Source organism: Ornithorhynchus anatinus, chromosome 12 (genome assembly GCF_004115215.2).
Source record: "Ornithorhynchus anatinus isolate Pmale09 chromosome 12, mOrnAna1.pri.v4, whole genome shotgun sequence".
NCBI lineage: Eukaryota > Metazoa > Chordata > Mammalia > Monotremata > Ornithorhynchidae > Ornithorhynchus > Ornithorhynchus anatinus.
This window is the reverse complement of record NC_041739.1, coordinates 51,192,921-51,212,642: the sequence shown is the minus strand read 5'-3', so window position 1 is coordinate 51,212,642 and position 19,722 is coordinate 51,192,921. Positions and strand designations below refer to the sequence as shown.

The window sequence follows — 19,722 nt, the reverse complement described above, 5'->3', positions numbered from 1 at the left end:
ACAAATCAGCTCTCACCCTTATACACCTCTATTTGGGTCAAGGAGTCTGTCTGACGTGACTAGTTTGTATCGACCCCAGGGCTTATGACATTACTTGGCACAAAGTAAGTGCTTAACAAATACTAGTATTTTTATTATTACTTTTTCATTTTCCTTTTTCTTTCCACCAGCAATTTGTTTTAGTATTTCTTTACCTTAATAAATACTACAAATATTACTGAAGTGGCAGTTGGAGGATGGAGATAGGGTGGGTAGATGAGAGAGGAGTCAGGAAAGGCCTCCCAGAGGAGGTGGAATTTCAGTATTATTATTACTGCTACTGTTCATAATCTGCTACCCAGACTGTCATTGCCAATTGTCTGCCCAGAATCCCTGCTCCATGGAAAGGACAAGCCACCGCAGCAATCCTAACTACTGTTCTTTTTCTCTAAATGTACTGGGACATTTCCATATATAGTAGGAGGGGAATTTACATTTACTGTACATCTATATTTAGCTAACTGCCTTCATTAGTTATTTATGATCAGGGCATAGTGTGATCAAACACCATCTCTCCTCTGCTTTTCAGATGCTGCTCATCAACTCTATACAGTCAAGTTTCCAAACGACACAGAACAAAATGTTCCCCTTTGGTAACTTTAGGAAAGTAACAGCTTACAAATGAAAGTAACAATTATCCTGGGCAGTTAAATGAATCCCCCCCTTTTTTTCTGCTGCTTTCGCTGGCCTATAATTAAAGTGACCATTGTAAAATACCAGGGCCATCAGTGTGAGGATCATTGTGAGGAGTTCATTTGTTATGGAAATTTCTCTGCCTTAAAGATCCTGGCATTCAATTAAATTATGGCAATCGCAAAAACTACAATAACACTTTGTTCTGGCATTCCCCAGTGCCTGAGACACTCCTTAGTAATAAGTCACTCACTTAAAGAGGCCCATTCAGTCACTCAGGACACAGGACATTAAGGAGTCAATTGTTAACCTACGTAGTGCTTCTCTTTTGTATTGTACTTTCCCAAGTGCTTAGTTCAGTGCTCTGCACACAGTCCAGATTCAATAAATAGCATTTGATGGATGGAGTTTCACATTTCCTGCTTCAGTCAGATACTAAATGGCCCTCTAGTGACCTAAAAATACTCCCAGAATGTGTCTGAGGAGCTGCTGAAGGGAGAGTCCAGAGAGGAAATTTTGGAGCATAATAAAACCCAAATAATAACTGTGCTATTTATGAAGCACCTATTCTGTTCCAAGCCCTGAGGTAGGTTCAAGATAATCAGGTCAGATCCCGTCCCTTTCCCACAGGGGACTCAGGAGAGCAGGGACTCAATCCCCGTTTTACAGATGAGAAAAACGGGGAGAAGAATGGTTGAGTGACAGCCAGGTGACGGAATTAGGATTAGAACTCAGGCCTCCTAATTCTGTGCCCCATAGTTTTCCCACTAGGCTGAGCTGCCTCCCTTCAGGAGTTCAGATTTGGCCAAGGATATGCTGTCCAGGGCAGTGATTGGCTCTTGGTAAAAGACCATCTATTGAAGCCACCATCACAGTTGAATATGCTTAGGCCATTCGGGCCACCGATTTAACAGCAGTGTGGTCTAGTGGATAGAGCATGGGCCTCAAAGTCAGAAGGACCTGCTGTGTAACCTTGGGTCAGTCACTTCACTTCTCTGTGCCTCAATCCCTCATCTGTAAAGTGGGAACTAAGTCTATGAGCCCTATGTGGGACAGGGACTGTGTCTAATCCAATGATCTTGCATCTACCCCAGCGCTTAAAACAGTGCCTGGAAAATATAAAAGGCTTAACAAATACCATTATGATTATGTTGACAAATTCCCGGGAGAATGGCTAGCTGGATTGAAGAGGATAGTGAGATGTTTCAGCTTGTCGTTAGTGGATCTGGGGCCTCAGAACCTGGGTCTATGGGCCAAGAAAAGGTCTTCTCACCACACTCACCATAGACGATAACAGTAGCAGTCGTGCTTTTCCGCTTCGCTACAATGTTTTTGGCCACACACGTGTAGTTTGCTGTGTCTGAGAGGCGAGCCTGCTTGATGATCAGGTTGTGATCGATGGTGATATAAAAATTCCGGTCTTCGACGGGATCGATGATCTCTTCGTTTTTCAGCCACTCCACCTGTGAGTAAAGAAGAGTCACACATCGATAAACAGCACTGTTCTACTGACATTCTACCTCTCAGTTTCAATCATTCATTCAGTCATAATTATCAAGTCTTACAGTGTGCAGAGCACTGTACCGAGCACTTGAGAAAGTCCAGTATAACAATAAACAGGCACCTTCCCTGACCACAAGGAGCTTACAGCCTGAAGGGGGAGATAGACATTAACATAAATAAATAAATTACAGATATGTACATATGTGCTGTGGGTCTGGGAGGGGAGATGAATAAAGGGAGATTATTGATGGGGCACTTACTGTGTGGAGAGGATTATACTGAGCAATTGGAAGAGTACAGTAAGGGAAGCAGACTTGATCCCTATCCTCAAGGAGATTATGATCGAATGGGGAGATAGAAACTAAAATAAATTACAGATAGGGAATGTACCCAAATATAAAGATATGCACAAAGTACTGTGGGGGTTGGAGATGGGGTAGTAGGTGGGAAAGAGGCACAATGAGTAGGTTGGTAACAGAGAAATGAAGTGTGTGGGCTGGGTCGCAGTGGGAGAGGAACGGTATAGCCTAATGAAAAGTGTGCAGGCCTAGCAGTCAGAGGAGGTGGGTTCTAATCCCTGCTCTACTACTTCCTGTTGTGTGATCGTTGGTAAGTCACTTAACTTCTACGTGCTGCAGTTTCCCCTTCTGCAAAATGGAGATTAAATAATAATGTTGGTATTTGTTAAGCGCTTACTATGTGCAGAGCACTGTTCTAAGCGCTGGGGGAGATACAGGGTCATCAGGTTGTCCCACGTGAGGCTCACAGTTAATCCCCATTTTACAGATGAGGTCACTGAGGCACAGAGAAGTTAAGTGACTTGCCCACAGTCACACAGCTGACAAGTGGCAGAGCCGGGAGTCAAACCCACGACCTCTGACTCCGAAGCCCAGGCTCTTTCCACTGAGCCTTGCTGCTTCCCTTAAATACCTGCCCCGCCATCCACATAGACTGTGAACCCCATGTGGGACTGAGATCATGTCCAACCTGGTTATCTTGTACTTACCCCAGTGCTTAGAGCATTGATTGGCACAAAATACATGCTTAACAAATTCACAAAAAAAGAACAAACAGGGTGAGGAAGAGAGCTGGGAGTTCAATGATGAATATCACATTTTCTCCATATTGGGAAGTACTACAGACTGTGGTGAAAATAGCCAAGCAAGGTCAAAGGATCGATCACCTGCTCAATAGAGTGATTCTATCTTCAAAGCCTGGAAAGATGTAGGCTGAGAGGAGGCAGGATTAAAGTTTGCAAGGTCACGATGAGAGTGGGCAGGGGTTACCTGGAACTGCTGTTCCCAACTTACCTCCAAACCAGGACATGGAATCAGCCATTTCTACAAATGGAAATAAACCCATCTTCTCACAGCAGGTGGGAAGCAAAGGGAAGCTTTCACACAGGAAGTTGGGCTGGCAGAAAGAATCATTCACTCGATCATATTTATTGAGCACTTACTTTGAGAAGAGCACTGTACTAAGTGCTTGGGAGAGTAAAACAGTAAACAGACATGTTCCCTGCCCACAGTGAACCAGCAGGTAGAAGAGTCATTTGGATGAATTCGTTGAAGGGGAGTCCAAAGTAGGTTACTATTTATGGGTTATTTATTTATATTCATGTCTGACTCACCCAGTTGACTGTAAACTCATTGTGACTGTTTATTGCTGTACTGTACTCTCCTAATAATAATAATGATGATGATGATGGTATTTGTTAAGCGCTTACTATGTGCCAAGAACTGTACTAAGCGCTGGGGTAGATACAAAGTAATCAGGTTGTCTCACATGGGGCTCACAGTCTTAATCCCCATTTTACAGATGAGGTAACAAACACAGAGAAGTTAAACCCAAGGTCACACAACAGACAAGTGGCAGAAACGGGATTAGAACCCATGTCTTCCGACTCCCAAGCCCGTGCTCTTTCCACTAAGCCACGCTGCTTCCCAAGTGCTTAATAAGGGGTTCTGCACACAGTAAGTGCTCAATAAATATGACTGAATCAATGAATCATTTCCACACAGTAATTGCTCAGTAAAGATGATTGATTGATTGAATCCACATACATAGAAATGTGCCCAAATGCAGCACAAGCACAGAGAGCCACAACATTGAGCAACAACTCTGAGGAAGGGTGCCGATCCAATGAGCGAGGAGCAGGAAGGAGTCCTCCATCCCTCCCCCACCCCCTGCAGACCAGGAGACTGGTGGTTCTCTCCAACCCCATCAGCTTCGCTTACATTCCCAGCCAATGGGCTCTCTATGGGGTATCAGGAGCCAGACTCCCTATGGATAAAAGTGGCCGACTTCACAGCTTCTCTGTTCGCCATTCAACCAGAGAGGAAAACAAAATAAATCTACCGCACGCTGGCCAAGGGGCACTAATGGAGAAGACAGGACCGCTTTATCCAGATAGGCTAAGCCTCGTTGGCAGAGCGCAACCGTAATTAGGATTAGAAACCACTGATGTCGCCTTTCCTTCAGACAAGCTGGAAGCCAGAGCTTCTGGCCCCATATGCTACCTCGTTTCCCAGCTGTGAAATGTGGGATCCAAAGGAGGCCCATTGATACCACAGCTGACTAAACCCTCCTTTCTTCTTCTCCCACTCCCTTCTGCATAACCCTTTCTGCCTTTATTCATCCCCCTCCCAGCCCCACAGCACTAAAACACATAGCTGTAATTTATAATAATAATAATAATGGTATTTGTTAGTGTTTACTATGTACCAGTCACTATAATACACATTGGAGTGAATACAAGCTAATTGGGTTGGTCGAAGTCCCTGGCCCACATGGGGCTCATAGTCTCAATCCCCATTTTACAGATGAGGTAACAGACACAGAGAAGCAAAGTGACCTGCCCAAAGTAACAGAGCAGACAAGTGGTGGAGCTGCAATTAGAAACTTCTTACTCCCAGGCCTGTGCTCCACTATGCCATGCTACTTCAATTTATTTATTTGTATTAATGTCTGTCTCCCCCTTAAGACTGTAAACTCTGTGCGCAGGGAATGTGTCTGTCTATTGTTACACTGTACTCTCCCATGCACTTACTACACTGCTTTGCAACAGTAAGTGCCAGTAAATGTGATTGAATGAATGAATATCATAATGTGACTGCAAAATCAATGAAAACAGAAACTATATGGACTGAGAGACAATGAGTTTATTCTATTGCATCCTTTGGCTCCTGAATTGCAAAAGACACTCAGCGTGGCTCAGGGGAAAGAGCCCAGGCTTTGGAGTCAGAGGTCATGGGTTCGAATCCTGACTCTGCCACTTGTCAGCTGTGTGACTGTGGGCAAGTCACTTCACTTCTCTGTGCCTCAGTTCCCTCATCTGTAAAATGGGGATTACCTGTGAGCCTCACATGGGGCAACCTGATTACCCTGTATCTCCCCCAGCGCTTAGAACAGTGCTCGGCACATAGTAAGCGCTTTACAAATACCAACATTATTACTACTCAACCACTGGGGACCTGTCAGTCAATTGGAAGTAATGAGCGCTTACTATGTGCAGAGCACGGTACTAAGCACTTGGGAGAGTAAAGTACAACAATAAACAGATACATTCCCTGCCCACAGCGAGCTTACAGACTGGATCTCACTGCTTCCCGTAAAGAGGAACTTTCAGTTTCCAATAGTTGGTGGGGGTGAGAAAAACTCAGCACTGTGTTTGGTTGCAAAGGACAAGGGGGAAAAGCCTGCTTCGCTCTTTTTGGGCAGGGAATGTGATTATTTTTATATTGTCCTCTCCCAAGCACTTAATATAGTGCTTTGCACACAGTAAGTGCTCAATAAATACAAATAAAGAAATTAATGAATACAGCTTGAAAATTACTGACTCCTAGGCTCATGCTTTTTCCATTAGACCTCACTGTTTCTCATAACACCATCGTTACCACCAATGATATGTCTTGAACCTCTATTTGTAGATCTCAACTAGCATTCGTAGAAATGAAAGGTAAGCTCACTCCTTTGAAGAAGCTAGACTATAATGGGGAAAATGCACACCCGTGAACAGATGAGTATGAGTTGAAGAACGCGAGATGATTCAAATGATAAATATAGGGAGTTAGACAGTGAGCCCCATGTGGGACAGGGACTATGTCCAACCTGATTACCCTGTATCTACTCCAGTGCTTAGAACAATACTTGGAACATAGCAAGTGCTTTACAATTGCCACAATTATTACTATTATGAGCCCAAAACATGTTCTGGGAGAGATGCGTCCATGGTGTTGCTATGGGTCGGAGATGACTCGACAGCATAAGACAATTACAAAAAGCCCACAAGAAATAGATAAAGATCAAGCCATCCTATGTGCTGGAGTGTCTATGGGGGGCATGACCAGGAAAATGAAGGGATTGATCAGGGAATGTAATTGATTGACCAGGGAAGGCCTTCTGGTGGAGGATGAGATTTACCAGTGCTTTGAAGGAGGGGAGAAGTGGTCTTGGATCTTGTGACCCTGAAGGGGAAGATGTTCTAGGCAATCCTGCAACTTTCCCTCTGACTCATACATGGATGCAATCTGGGACCCGGAATCTCCTCCAAAACATGCCAAATGGTCACCAGTAGAATCCAGTTCTTTTGACTGGTCTGCTACAAAAGGCCATGCAATATGTGGAATTGTCTTCCATCTTTCTCAGAATTCAAATGAAAGAATTCACTGAGCCACTTGGTTACTTCTTTCCATTCCTCAGTACACATCTGATACCACAGTCTATTAATCAAGCAACAGAAATTTTTGAGCACCTGCTAGACTGTAAGCTTCTTGTGTGCAGGGAATGTGTCTACCGACTATTATGCTGCACTTTCCCGAGTACTTAGTAGTAGTGCTCTACACACAGTTCTCAATAAATACGATTGATTGATTGCTAGGTGAAAAGCCCTTGGGAGAGTGCAATTCTGGTACTAGTAGACATGATCCCTGCCTTCAAGAAGCTTATGACCTAGCAGGAGAGATGGTTCACAAAGTTATTTTTGCAAAGGAGGGAGAAGAAATGGATGTACAGTGCTTACATGGAAGGGTCTGCAACTTGATACCTAAAGAAGTACTATCGATACTTGAGAATTCACGTGCCAAGTTGATGAAGGCATGCGGGGGTGAAGGGGGATGGAATGACCTGGGGAGATGAGATATTAATCAGGGAAGGCTTCTTGGAGGAGGAAATTTGATTTCAGAAGAGCTTTGAAGATGGGGAGAGCAGTGGTCTGGCAGGTTCAAAGGGGGATGGAGTTTCAGGCTCAGGAAAGGGGATGAAAAAGAGGTTGGCTGTGGGACAGAGGAGAACAAGGCACGGGGTTATGCATGTGATATCACATGTCACTTCTCATTGGGTATTTGCAAAGGTGGTCAGTGGTAGCGTTAATCTTTCTGCAAATTTGGTTAAACACCAATTTGTTCCGAGCCTGGCGCAACCCCTAGCATCTGCTTGGGAAGCGTAGAATCCAGTGTGTCAATAATTTAAAGCCAAGCACCTTGCCACATCTTCTCTTTCATTTTCTTCCCCCCACCCCCTGCGAAAAGACAGATGTGTTGTGTCTAATTATTCACTGATTGGTATCAGGAGATGCTTTAACATAATTGGCACATTTGTTCTAATTAACAGAGAGAAGCTGCCACATGCCACCCAACATGAAATGCAGCAAAGAGAAAAATCCACGCGATCGAGAATGGCTCTTTCAGTGTCCAGACCGAAGTCTTTGGCTCGAGAAAGAAGCAGGGGGGTAGCTACATGGCCTGTCAAGTACATGGCTTCTCAATGCCGCTGGCTTTACTCTTATTTCTAAGATCTTGGGATTCAAACAGTCACCATCTTGCCTTTCAGTATGGCAGTACCACTCAATCAAGGGCGAAGAGGCTAAATGCTCTGACTGAGCTACCGGCAAGGAGGAGATAGCAAAAGGGGCAAACAACTGTCCTTCCCCATTCCTACTACAGTGAAACACCCAAAAAAGTTATCCTTCAAGACAAAGGAGTCATTCATCATTCACTGCAAATGCCTACTAGGAAAAGAAAAAAAAACACCACCTTTCAGGCTCTAAGGGGAAGGTCTTCAGGGGAAGAGATGCAAGAAGGCCTACCCCGATTAAGCTCTCATCTCACTTTCACAATCACTTCACATCTTCTTATCCATGCAATTCCTCCCTCTTGTGGCATCTTCCCCATCTGATAGCATCACTTACAACTCTCTCCTTGCAGAGAACAGAAAACCCTGCCCGAACAACACTGCACCCTTCGAGAGGCCTGGATCACTCCCTCCCCCAACACCCCTACATATCAGACGATCAATTTCCCCACCTTCAAGGCCTTACTGAAGGCACATCTCCTCCTTGAGGTCTTCCTTGACTAAGCCATTTCCTCTTCTCCCACTCCCTCCTGCGTCACCCTAGCACTTAGATTTGCTCCCTTTATTCACCCTTCCCTCAGCCCTGTCACACTTGTGTCCATATTCATAATTTATTTAGTTGCATTGATGTCTCCCTCTCCCTCCAGACTGAACTCATTGTGGTCAGGGAATATGTCTACCAACTCTTTTGTATTGTTAGATTGCACTCTCCCAAGCACTTAGTACAATGCTCTGCACACAGTATGTGCTCAGTAAAGATGATTGAATGCACCTCAGTAAAATGTGCCCACATGCAGCCCAAGCAAAAAGAGCTACAGCATTGGGCACCACTCTGAGGAAAAAAAACCAACCGCGGTGGCATTAATAATAAATCGGGAAGCACAAGCCACCTGTTACTCCCTATCTGTTTAAGGTCTTGCCCCAGTTCCCGTGTTCCTAGAAGCTCAGCAGAAACCATTCATCCTCCCACACTCCACTCCGGGTTTTCCCTCTCGCTAATAAAAGATGCGAGGGTGGATAAATGCGGTGACAGTTCTTCAGTGCAACTGGGTCACTAAGATGAGCCCTGTGCCCTCTTCTTCCAATTAAGTTCCTCAGAGAGGAGGCTCAATTATAATTAGAGAAGCAATTAGCCCCCAGTTAAAGGTGCAACAAATCACACATTTTAGTGTAAAATTGGGTTGTGCTGCTTAGAGCGGGGTGACCAACTTTACAGCCCGCGGATGTTTTGATCCCTGCCCTATGGCGAGAAAAAAATCAGGTGAAACCATGTCTCTGGCTATTCTAGAGAATATGGTGGTCCCTGGAATTCAGGTTGGGATAGCCTTGGGCAAGCTCTGCTTGGCATTAGGAGATCACAATTACAGACAATCACTCTGGCCCCTTCATAGCCTTATTGAGGGCAAATCTCCTCCAAGAGGCCCTCCCTGACTAAGCTCCCTATTCCTCTTCTCCCACTCCTACTCCTGACTTGCTCCCTTTGTTCTTCCTCTTTCCCAGCCCCACAGCACTTATGTACATATCTGTCATTAATTTATTTATATTAATGTCTCTCTACCTCTAGACTGAAAGCACATTGCGGGCACGGAATATTACTGTTCATTGTTGTATTGTACTCTCCCACGTGCTTAGTACAGTGCTTGGTACACACTAAGCACTCAATAAATACAACTGAATGAGCAAATGAATAATCAATTATTGAATCACTGGTGTGGGACCAAATTCCTCATTCCCCTCTAGCCTGCACCCTTGATTTGAGGAGGGAACTTGTCTACCAACTCTGTTGTACTGTACCCTCCCAAGCGCTTAGTACAGTGCTCTGCACACTGTAAGTGCTCAATGAATACCACTGACAGGTTGATAGGGAGCAGTGAGGAGAGGGCTGCGACCGATCCGAGTGGACTGTACTGAATTCTGCGCTTGGAACGGAGTAAGCACTTTGAAATAGCACAATTATGACTATTATATATTTTATAATAATGATGGGAAAATCTCCCAAGGTTTGGTTGTCCAGGCAACTGGAGCTAGGAAGGTTTCTCCTCTCTGAGTTCTCTAGTCTGAAGCAAGCTTTGTAACCCCAAGGTCACAAGGGTTTGTAGGTGAGGGGTTTGGAGAGGAACATCTGACCCAGGGGGAGGGGGAGAATAATAAGCAGGGAGGAGGACAGAGAGAAGTTTGCAAGGATGCAGACTGGGAAAGACCCGTGAACCGAAAAGTTGCCTTTTTCTGCAGTTTTATTAACAAGAAGCTGCATGGCCTAAGGCAAAGTGCTTGGGCCTGGGAGTCAGAAGACCTGGGTTCTAAATCTGATTCTGCTGATTCTGCCTCTTACCTGCGTGTGACTTTGGGTATGGCACTTAACTTTTCTATCCTTTGCCTCCTGGTACATAGAATGCGGAGTGAATACCTGTTCTCCTCCACCTTATCCAGTGAACCCTATTTGGGACTGTAGACCGTAAACTCATTGTGGGCAGAAAATTTGTTTCCCGACTCTGTTACACTGTACTATTCCAAGTGCTAAGTACAGTGCTCTGCACACAGTGAGCGCTCAATTGATATAATTGATTTTCTGAATGACTGATGGAACGGGGAGTGCATCTGACCTGATTATCTACCCAAGCACTTAGTTTGAGAAACACTGCAGGTATTTCAGGACTAGGATGTCCTCTGCCACTGGAGACCAGGAAGAAATCCCAGCCCACATCTGCAACTGAACAGGAACTGCACCTGCTGTGGAAAATGGCAGTTTGGGCTGTCCAAGTTTTTTCTCTTTGAAGGAAGTTCTTCCGACAAGTGAGAGAAGCTTTAAACTAAAAACACTATGTGGAAATGACCATGCATCACAACTCCCCAAGTTGTTTTTCCATCTCATACTAGGAGAGTATTCTTTTTTTTAATGTTACTTGTTAAGTGCTTATTATGTGCCAGGCACTTCACTAAGGACTTGGGATATTTACGTGATCCCACTGAGTATTAGGAGCCTGGTTGAAGGCACATCTCCTCCAAGAGGTCTTCCCTGACTAAGCCCTCATTTTCTTTTCTCTCACACCCTTCTGTGTCACCTTGACTTGCTCCCTTTATTCACCCCCACCCTCAGCCCCACAGCACTTATGTACATAGCCTTAATTTATTTATTTACATTAATGCCTATCTCCCCCTCTGGACTGTGAGCTTGTTGCAGGCAAGGAATGTGTCTGCTATATTGTTATATCATATTTTTCCAAGTACTCTGCACACATCATGGTCTTAATCCCCATTTTACAGATGAGGCGCCCAAGATCACACGACAAAGTGGTGAAATGGCGATTTGGACCCAGGTCTTCTGATTCCCAGGCCCATTCTCTCTACTAGGCCTCGCTGCTTCTCTTATTCTAATTCATTCACAATTTTGAGCTAATGGCAGTAATCAAGGGTCACATAAGAGCATTTAGTAGAATCCTGCTTTGGGTGATTTTAATCATATTCTTACACAGAAGCTCTATTTGCCTGTAGGAGCTTGACCTCTCTGCTGATTTTAAAAAATGGAGATGAAAGAAACATTAAGACTAGTATTTTTTTGAGTGTTCAGAGTTTACCAAGAGGGACCTGGATGAAATAAAATTCCCAGCCAATTAGCTTGGAATCATGAATCTTTGCCATTTGCCCAAAGGACTCCACAGGGTACAGAGCTGAGAGGAGAAGGACAAAAAACAGGCACTGGTTTTTTCTTTTTTTTTTTTAATGGTATTTGTTAAGTGCTTACTAGTGCTTAGTACCGTGCACTTGACTTGCATTCTCCTTGAGGGCAGGGATCATATCTGCCAACTCTACTGTATCCTCCCCAGGCTAATTCTGTTGTAATGAACTCTCCCAAGTGCTTAGTACAGTGCTCTGCACACAGTAGCGACTTAATAAATATGACTGATTGATCCCGAGTGCTTAGTACTGTGTAATGCACACACTAAGCAGACAATCAACACTATTGATTTAATGATCAAAGGGTGGAGTTTAGCAGGCACTGTACTAAGTGCTGAGGTGGATACAAGCAAATGGACTTGGACACAGTCCCTGTTCCACATGGGACCCACAGTCTCAATCCCCATTTTACAGTTGAGGTAACTGAGGCGCAGAGAATGAAGTGACTTGCCAAAGGTCACACAGCAGATAGAGGAGCCAGGATTAAAACTTATGACTTACATCCAAGGGGCTCTCAGTAGTCAGTCAGTTGTATTTATTGAGCACTTACTGTGTGCAGAGCAGTTGGGAGAGTATAATATAAAAATAGACATATTCCTTGCTCACAGTGACCTTCAGTCTAGAGGGAAAGACAGACATTAATATAAATAAATGACAAATATGGACATAAGTGGTGTGGGGCTGGGGTTGGGGAGGGATGAATAAAGGGAGCAAGTCAGGGAAACCCAGAAAGGAGTGGGACAAGAGGAAAGGAGGGCTTTTAGTTAGGGAAGAAATCCAGGAGGATATATGTCTTCAATAAGGCACAGTAAATACCACTGCTATGATTATTATGACTGGGTATTTCACTGCCCATTGGAAATGGCCGTTACTCCTCCCAAGTGCTTAGTACAGCTCTGCACACAGTAAGTGCTCAATAAATACCATTGATTGATTAATTACTTCTGCACAAGGATGGGAAGAAAGATGGCGGACTCAAGGGAATTCCTATAATGGAAATCCATTAGTTTCCTTGCAGTTAGGAATGAATTCTCCCCTCAGTCACTCAAGACCACAATACATGGGTCCCCTCAGCCACTTCTCAATAACAGGCTCCGTCAAGAATTATTGCTCGTGCTTTAACAAGTCCTTTGTTGACCCTCTACAAATCCACCTCTCCTGCCTCTGGTGTGTGTGGGGAGCGGGGGCTGAGTGGAGGAAGTGGGGGGAAATTGGGGGTTAAGTGTGATTCGATCATGGAAATGCCAAGAGTTTGCTGCTCCACTGACAGCCCTTGTTTTTACGAACAAAAAATAACAATCGTGTACGCTTGAACCCTATCGAGCCTCACGGCTCTTGCCAACTCAAACAGTGCTGAGATCCAACGGCTCGAAAGGGAACGAGAAAAAAGTCGAAGTCAGCAGCTGCCTGGCAGCTCTCAGTCCAGTGGAGCATTCTCTGAGACTCCCCAAGTCATTAATCAGCTCCCAATCAATCCATGTGGCTAGCAGCACGCAGTCAGGACCCCATTACCACCCATTCATCACACCATCCCCTAATTCACTGCCCCATTAGCCACCGAGCAGACAGGCTTCTGTTCCCAGAACCAAGAGCCGCCAGGCGCTAAGAGCGGGAAACTTGTTGCCACTCACCTCCGCTCCTGGGATACCCTCAGGCGGGCGGCACTGAAGCAGGACTTCCTGTTCCAAGGACACTTCCTTTCCCAGGGGCTCCTGCTCAAACGTCTTCCGGAGGTCTGCAAGATCGAGGTGGAGACAGGGATTAGCCACTGGCAAAGGATGCAGGGGTGCGAAGGGACATCACAACACTTTCACTATTTTTTATCATTCACAGATTTGTCGCTCGTTGTGGGCAGGGAATGTGTCTGTTTATTGTTAGACTGTACTCTCCCAGACGCATAATACAGTGCTCTGCACACAGTAAGTGCTCAATAAATATGATTGACTGACTGACTGTAGTGGTTAGGATTTACTGCTTGAAAAATACCGGAATTCCACATACTAGAAATGATAGTAGTGATGGTATCTGTTAAGTGCTTACTAGGTGACAGGCACTGTACGAAGCTCTGGGGTGGATACAAGCAAACTGAGTTAGACACATCCCTGCCCCGTGTGGGCCTCACAGTCTCAATCCCCATTTGGCAGATGAGGTAACTAAGGCACAGAGACAAGCGACAGGGTGTATGGATTAACCCTTGGGTTCCCACCAAGGCAGGGGGGATTTTCCAATCCAGACCAAAACCATCAGTAGGCTTAAAGCAGCATGGTCTAGTAGAAAGAATCCGGCTTTGGGAGTCAGAGGACTTACATTCTAATCCTGCTTCTGTCATATTTCTTCTGTGTGACCATGGACAAGTCACTTCACTTCTCTGTGCCTCAATTCCCACGTCTGCAAAATGGGGATTCTATACCTGTTCTCCTGTCTACTCAGAATGTGAGCCCCATATGGGACCTGATTATCTTGAATCTACCCCAGCGCTTAGTATAGTCCTTGACACATAATAGGTGCTTAAATACCACAGGTATGAATTCCCAAATTGCCTCTTCCTTCAGAGACACTAGAGCCCACATCTTGCTGCTGACTGCATCACACAACTCGTGGTTTAAAGTGTTAATCCAGCCTTCCTCCTCTCCTATCAACTCTGAATTCCTTCCACACTCACAACTCGCTTCCTTCACAAGCTCTGGTCATTTTGGAGTCAATTGATGAATCAATCAATGGTATTCATTGAGTGCTTACTGTACAGAGTACAATAGAACAGATATGGCAGACATGTTCCCCTGACCAAAACAAACTTCCGGTCCAGAGGAGGAGACAGACATTGATATAAATAAATTACTTATGGAAATGTACATAAGTGCTGTGGGGTTGAGGGTTAAATATTTAACTTCCTCAAGAAACTAGGCAATCCTCTGGGCCAAGAACCAAGAAAAAAATCGACTGCTTCAGTGGAGGAGATAGCACTACTAGTCTCAATAGCCTGAAAGAATGAATGCAGTGTCTGGAGGAATCTAACTTTTAGCCAGGGCAGAATCTTGGCTCACTGTCTGGCATCACTTGAATCTCTAATCTCCTCCATTTTTCAGTTACAGAAGAATGGTTCCCTTTTAATGACTAATGGCAGAATGAGCTCCCTTTCTTTTTTAAGCTCCAATATGGTAATACAGTGTTTCTCCTCTGAAAGTTATGATCCATGCTCTCAAACTTAGTTTTCAGCGATCAGGTTCCCTGTCAGCAAGGATATTGGTGATGAAGAAGTACAGATTTTGTTGTCTTCTGCCTCCATGTTGCACTCTAAGTGTGGGTGGGTAAGACTTGGAGCAGATCCTTTAAAATTCTGGGAAAAAAAATGTGATGAGGCAGAGCCAGACGCCTCCAAGGCAAAGCTAACACAAGAGTGACAAATGGGTAAGTAGGGAAAATGGACACTTGTCAGCAGGACTTAGAAGTAAACCAGAAATGTTTCTGAACAATACAATATTACTGTCAGAATAAGATAAATTTCTGCCCTTGAAGGACCTTAAATTCTCCATGCTTCTGTTCTGTTTTCTTTCCAGTGATGGTGAAATGTTACACTAAAATAGCACACCAAAGCCTCTGTATCTAAGTAGTCTGGTTTCTTTCTCCAAAGTCCACTGAACCCACGTTTAACTTGTTAGTTACTTTTGTCAGCAGGTAAATGGCTTTATCCAGGCACTTTCCTTTCTGAATATCTAATTTATTTTAATGTCTGCTTCCCCCACTAGATTGTAAATTCCCTAAAGGCAGGGAGAGAGTCTATCTACTCTAATGGTCTCCCAAGTACTTTAGTACAGTGCTCTGCACATAGTAAGCACTCAATAAATACTACCAATTGAATGACTGAATAACTTCATAAAAATGTGGAAACCCCTTGACAACCACAACAAAGTCCAACAATTAAAAACAGAATAGAAACTAGAGAAAAATCTGGCCAGGTTGAACTTGACTTTGGAGTAGGGTAAGCTGTCTGTAGAGACGATCTAAAACAGAATTGTTGCTCCTTTGTTACTGGGGGAGGTGGAGAGGCTCCTCATCTGTAAATTGAAGATTGAGACTGTGAGCCCTATACGGGTCAGGGACTGTGTCCATCCCAATTTTCTTGTATCCACCCCAGTGCTTAGTACAGTGTCTGGCACATAGTAAGCACTTAACAAATGCCATTATTGTTACCTCCCCTATTTACACAAAGAACCCAGGACTGGCAATTAGGAGTCCCAGTTCTGCTACTTGTCTATTGTGTGATCCAGGGCAAGTCCCTTAACTGCTCTGGGCCTCGGTTTTCTCATCTGTAAAACGGGGATAAGATAAATTGTGGCCCCATGTGGGACAGTGACTGTGTCCAGTCTCATTTGGTATCTACCCCACTTTTTTAACGTACAGTAAGAGTTGAATAAATGCCACCATTATTATTATTACAGAGAGCATTTAAAAGGACTCGGAACCTTTTGTTTTTCATTTGAAATCTCACTGTGCTTCTTGAGAGCTTGATTAATTATTTTGGTGTATTCTTTTGAATAGGGCAAATTTCTTCTGAGGCCCTAATGCCACAGCAATGACATTTTACAACCTAAAAAATATTCCAGAATCAGATGTTTGTTTTCCTTTCTGAAGCCTCAATTCATCTCTGCTTTTTGACTAATTGTGCAGGGATGTGAATGTTTTAATCCACTTCTGATATACAGGTGAAATTCCACTTGTCTGGGCCAAACAATGAAGCATATCCATGAGGCCACTATGTCATTGCTGGGGTCCAGGTACGTCTCACAAAAGACAGTTCTCTAACATTCCCAATTCACGAATATTTGGAGGATTACCATGTGGGTTTCTTTGTAAATCTAAATCCACTCTGGCCTGATGGAAAGGGCACGGGTCTGGGAGCCAGGAATAAGTTTGTAGCCTCAGTCCTATGCTGCAACAGCTTGGGCAAGTCACTTAACCTTTCTGGGCTTGGGGGTTTCCTCATCAATAAAATGGGGATAGGATCAACTGTGGAAAGGCCCTTGCCCTTTCCACTAGGCCATGCTGCTTCTGCATCATTCCCAAAAATAAAAACTCGCCCCTGTTCTTCTCATACCAAACCCTCTAGCTCTTTCTAGTGCCAAGTTCCCTACCTGAACAAGGCTGCTTTTCATTGATTCCTGGAGTAGCCGATTGACCAGATTGTTATGTGCTTTCTGACACACGCCTGACCTTGTGTTAAACAAACATAAGCTTCTTTAGCAGGCTACCCATTCTTCACACTTTCACAATTACTTTGGAGTTAATTCTATTACACGCTCAATGAACAGCACTGCTGAATGCCTTTTTTTGTTTTGGGTTTTAATGGACTTCAGAGCTGGTCCTCCAGAGGATATACTAATTCCAAGGTTCTATAAAGCAGTAAGATCAGTGTTCAGAGAGGGAGAAAAATGTATCTTTCTTCTGAAAAGATAGAAGGGGATAATTACATGGTCATGGTAGAGTACAACTTACGTTTAAATCATCAAATCTAGCTATTAAGAGGAAATAACTGCTGTGAGCAGACCAGAGCGGTGGAGATTTGGGGCTACATTAGTCTTTAGGGTTTTTGTACTTATTAAAAATGATAAATGTCAGGTGCTAGGTAGTAAAAACCTAGAAAGTTTGCTACCGTCCTAGTTTCAGGGAGACAGAGGATCTTGTCTTTGCTGGAATCAAATGCATCACCGTGAAGGCATTTTTATATTTAGCAACTCCTCCAGTAGTTTTTGAAATGCGGGCAAGATGAGCCTGGGCTTTCCTTCTTCATAAAAGTCAGAAAAAGGCAAAATTCTCAGCCCGTCAGAGAGCTGAAGTCAAGAAACCAGCACTCCTGCCCCCTGCAGGCTTTTCTGAAGAGAAGCGTAGAGACAACGTGTATCCCTCTCAAAAACAAAGCCTTCGCTTATCCAACGGTTATTTTTGCGTGAAGCAGCTGTGGTATTGTGTCACACCCATTGTCTCTGGAAAGTGGAAAGGAGATACAGGCTGACAGTTTGGGGGGGAGGGAGGCTTGTTCTACTATTATTTCCCAGTCTCTGTGAGTGCCCTTTTCTGACCTGAGATCTTGTCTGATCCTGATGTGCGATTTCCTTGTTAAGATTTCAGATTCTTTCCATTATCATTCCTACCCAAGGGCATCGGTGAAAGGACAAGGCTTGTAATGTTTTCTGTATAGATTCTCTAACTCCTGCTGGGTCAGAGATCAAAGATCTCTCCTTGCACTGAGACCTTCCTGGGATGAGAAACCTTTTTGGGAAGATATCTTTATGAAGCTGGAATAGTTGGGGGAGATCAGATGGAATGCTAGCCACACTGTGAATTTCTCAGCTATTTCACTTTTACAGGAGATAAGGGGTTCTTGTTAGATGCCACAAGGAAGGCTTTTTTTTTTTTTAAGTCCAAACCAATTTTGAGAATTGGAGTCACATTCTACTCTTTGTAACACCCAAGTAGGTGGAAAATCATTTCTATCTGTAGGGCAGCGTTCTTTGGAAGAAGTGGTTAGAGGTTAGAGTCTCTCTGTGTTCTCCTCACCTAAAAATATAATCGTGGCATTTTTGAGAGCTTAGAGCCCTATGCTAAGTGCTGGGGCAGACACAATAACAATCAGATGAAACACTATCCCCCTCCCACATAGGACTCACAAGTCACTTCTCTGTACATCACTTTCCTCAACTGTAAAATGGGGATTCAATACCTGATCACCCTTCTACTTAGACTGTGAGGCCTGGGTGGGACAAGCACTTTGCCTAATTGGATTATGTTCTACTTCCCCAGTGCTTAGAGGAGTGCTGGGCACATAGTTAAGCACAGGAGCAGTGTTGCCTAGTGTACAGAGCACAGGTCAGGGAGTCAGAAGGATCAGGCTTCTAATCCTGGCTCCTCCACCTCTCTGCTGTGTGACTTTGGGCAAGTCACTTTGCTTCTCTGGGCTTCAGTTACCTCATCTGTAAAATTGGGATTAAGACTGTGAATTCCTGTGTGGGACAGGGACTGTGTCCATCTTGATTTGCTGTACCCACCCTGGCACTTAGAACAGTACCTGGCACAAAGTAAGTGTTTAACAAATACCATTATCATTATTATTACCATAATTACCACCTACTTTGGCTCATCTGACATCCTGCCACTTTCTCACTGAAGTTAATTTGATGGCCAACTGGCAGAAGTTCCCAGTTACAGAGCTTTAATCTATTTTCTGCAGTGTAAGATCAGCTAACTGATCATTTTGGAAACATCAGTGAGACTCCCGCTAGTCAGGTCAGAGTTAAGAAGTCTAGAGGATGGGCAGGGTAAGTAGGAGGTATCTGCTAATTCTGTAGTATTGGACTCTTCCAAGCGCTTAGTACAGTGCTCTATACACAGTAAGCACTCAACAAATACCACTGACATTGATTCAGCTTGTCTGTCAGAGGCAGGACATTCACTGGGAGGAGGTTTCATAGTTGAGATGCCCAGTATTGGCTACACAGGGTGCAAGAGAACCCAGCAGGAGGTCTAGTTTCGAGTCCCAGTCTGCCAACGGACATTGATATTGATATGTGATATTGAGCAAGTTTTTTAATCTTTCTGGACCTCTGTTCCTTCATTTCTAAAATGGAAACGAAAGGTATAGAGGCAGGAAATGGAGACTCAGAGGATTACGTGACTTTTTTTAACAGTATTTATTAAGTGCTTACTATAGTGCCTGGGACATAGTAAGCACTTAATAAATACTGTTAAAAAAAGTCACGTAATCCTCTGAGTCTCCATTTCCTGCCTCTATACCTTTCGTTTCCATTCCATAGACAAAAGGTAACTGGGTAGGACATGTGATTCCCACATGGGGCTCACAGTCCTAATCTCCATTTTACAGATGAGGAATCTGAAGCCCAGAGAAGTGACTTGCCCAAGGTCACAGTAGATAAGTGGCAGAATCAGGATTAGAACCCAGGTATTCCTGACTCCCAGGCCTGTGCTCAGTCCACTAGACCATGCTGCTTCCATGAGCTGAGAAAGGAT

General features: G+C 44.1%; 1 protein-coding gene across 2 annotated transcripts in view; it reads right to left on the bottom strand.

The window, feature by feature from the left end:
* The window catches only part of UNC5C (unc-5 netrin receptor C), a 245,796-nt gene that overhangs the window by 49,881 nt on the left and 176,193 nt on the right, over positions 1–19,722 (bottom strand). For both annotated transcript variants that reach the window (XM_029076389.2, XM_029076390.2), the window contains exons 4-5: positions 13,332–13,435; positions 1,955–2,135 (exon numbers count right to left, since the gene is read on the bottom strand). In XM_029076389.2, coding sequence (XP_028932222.1) covers positions 1,955–2,135; positions 13,332–13,435 — 285 coding nt within the window. The remainder of the gene's footprint in view (positions 1–1,954; positions 2,136–13,331; positions 13,436–19,722) is intronic.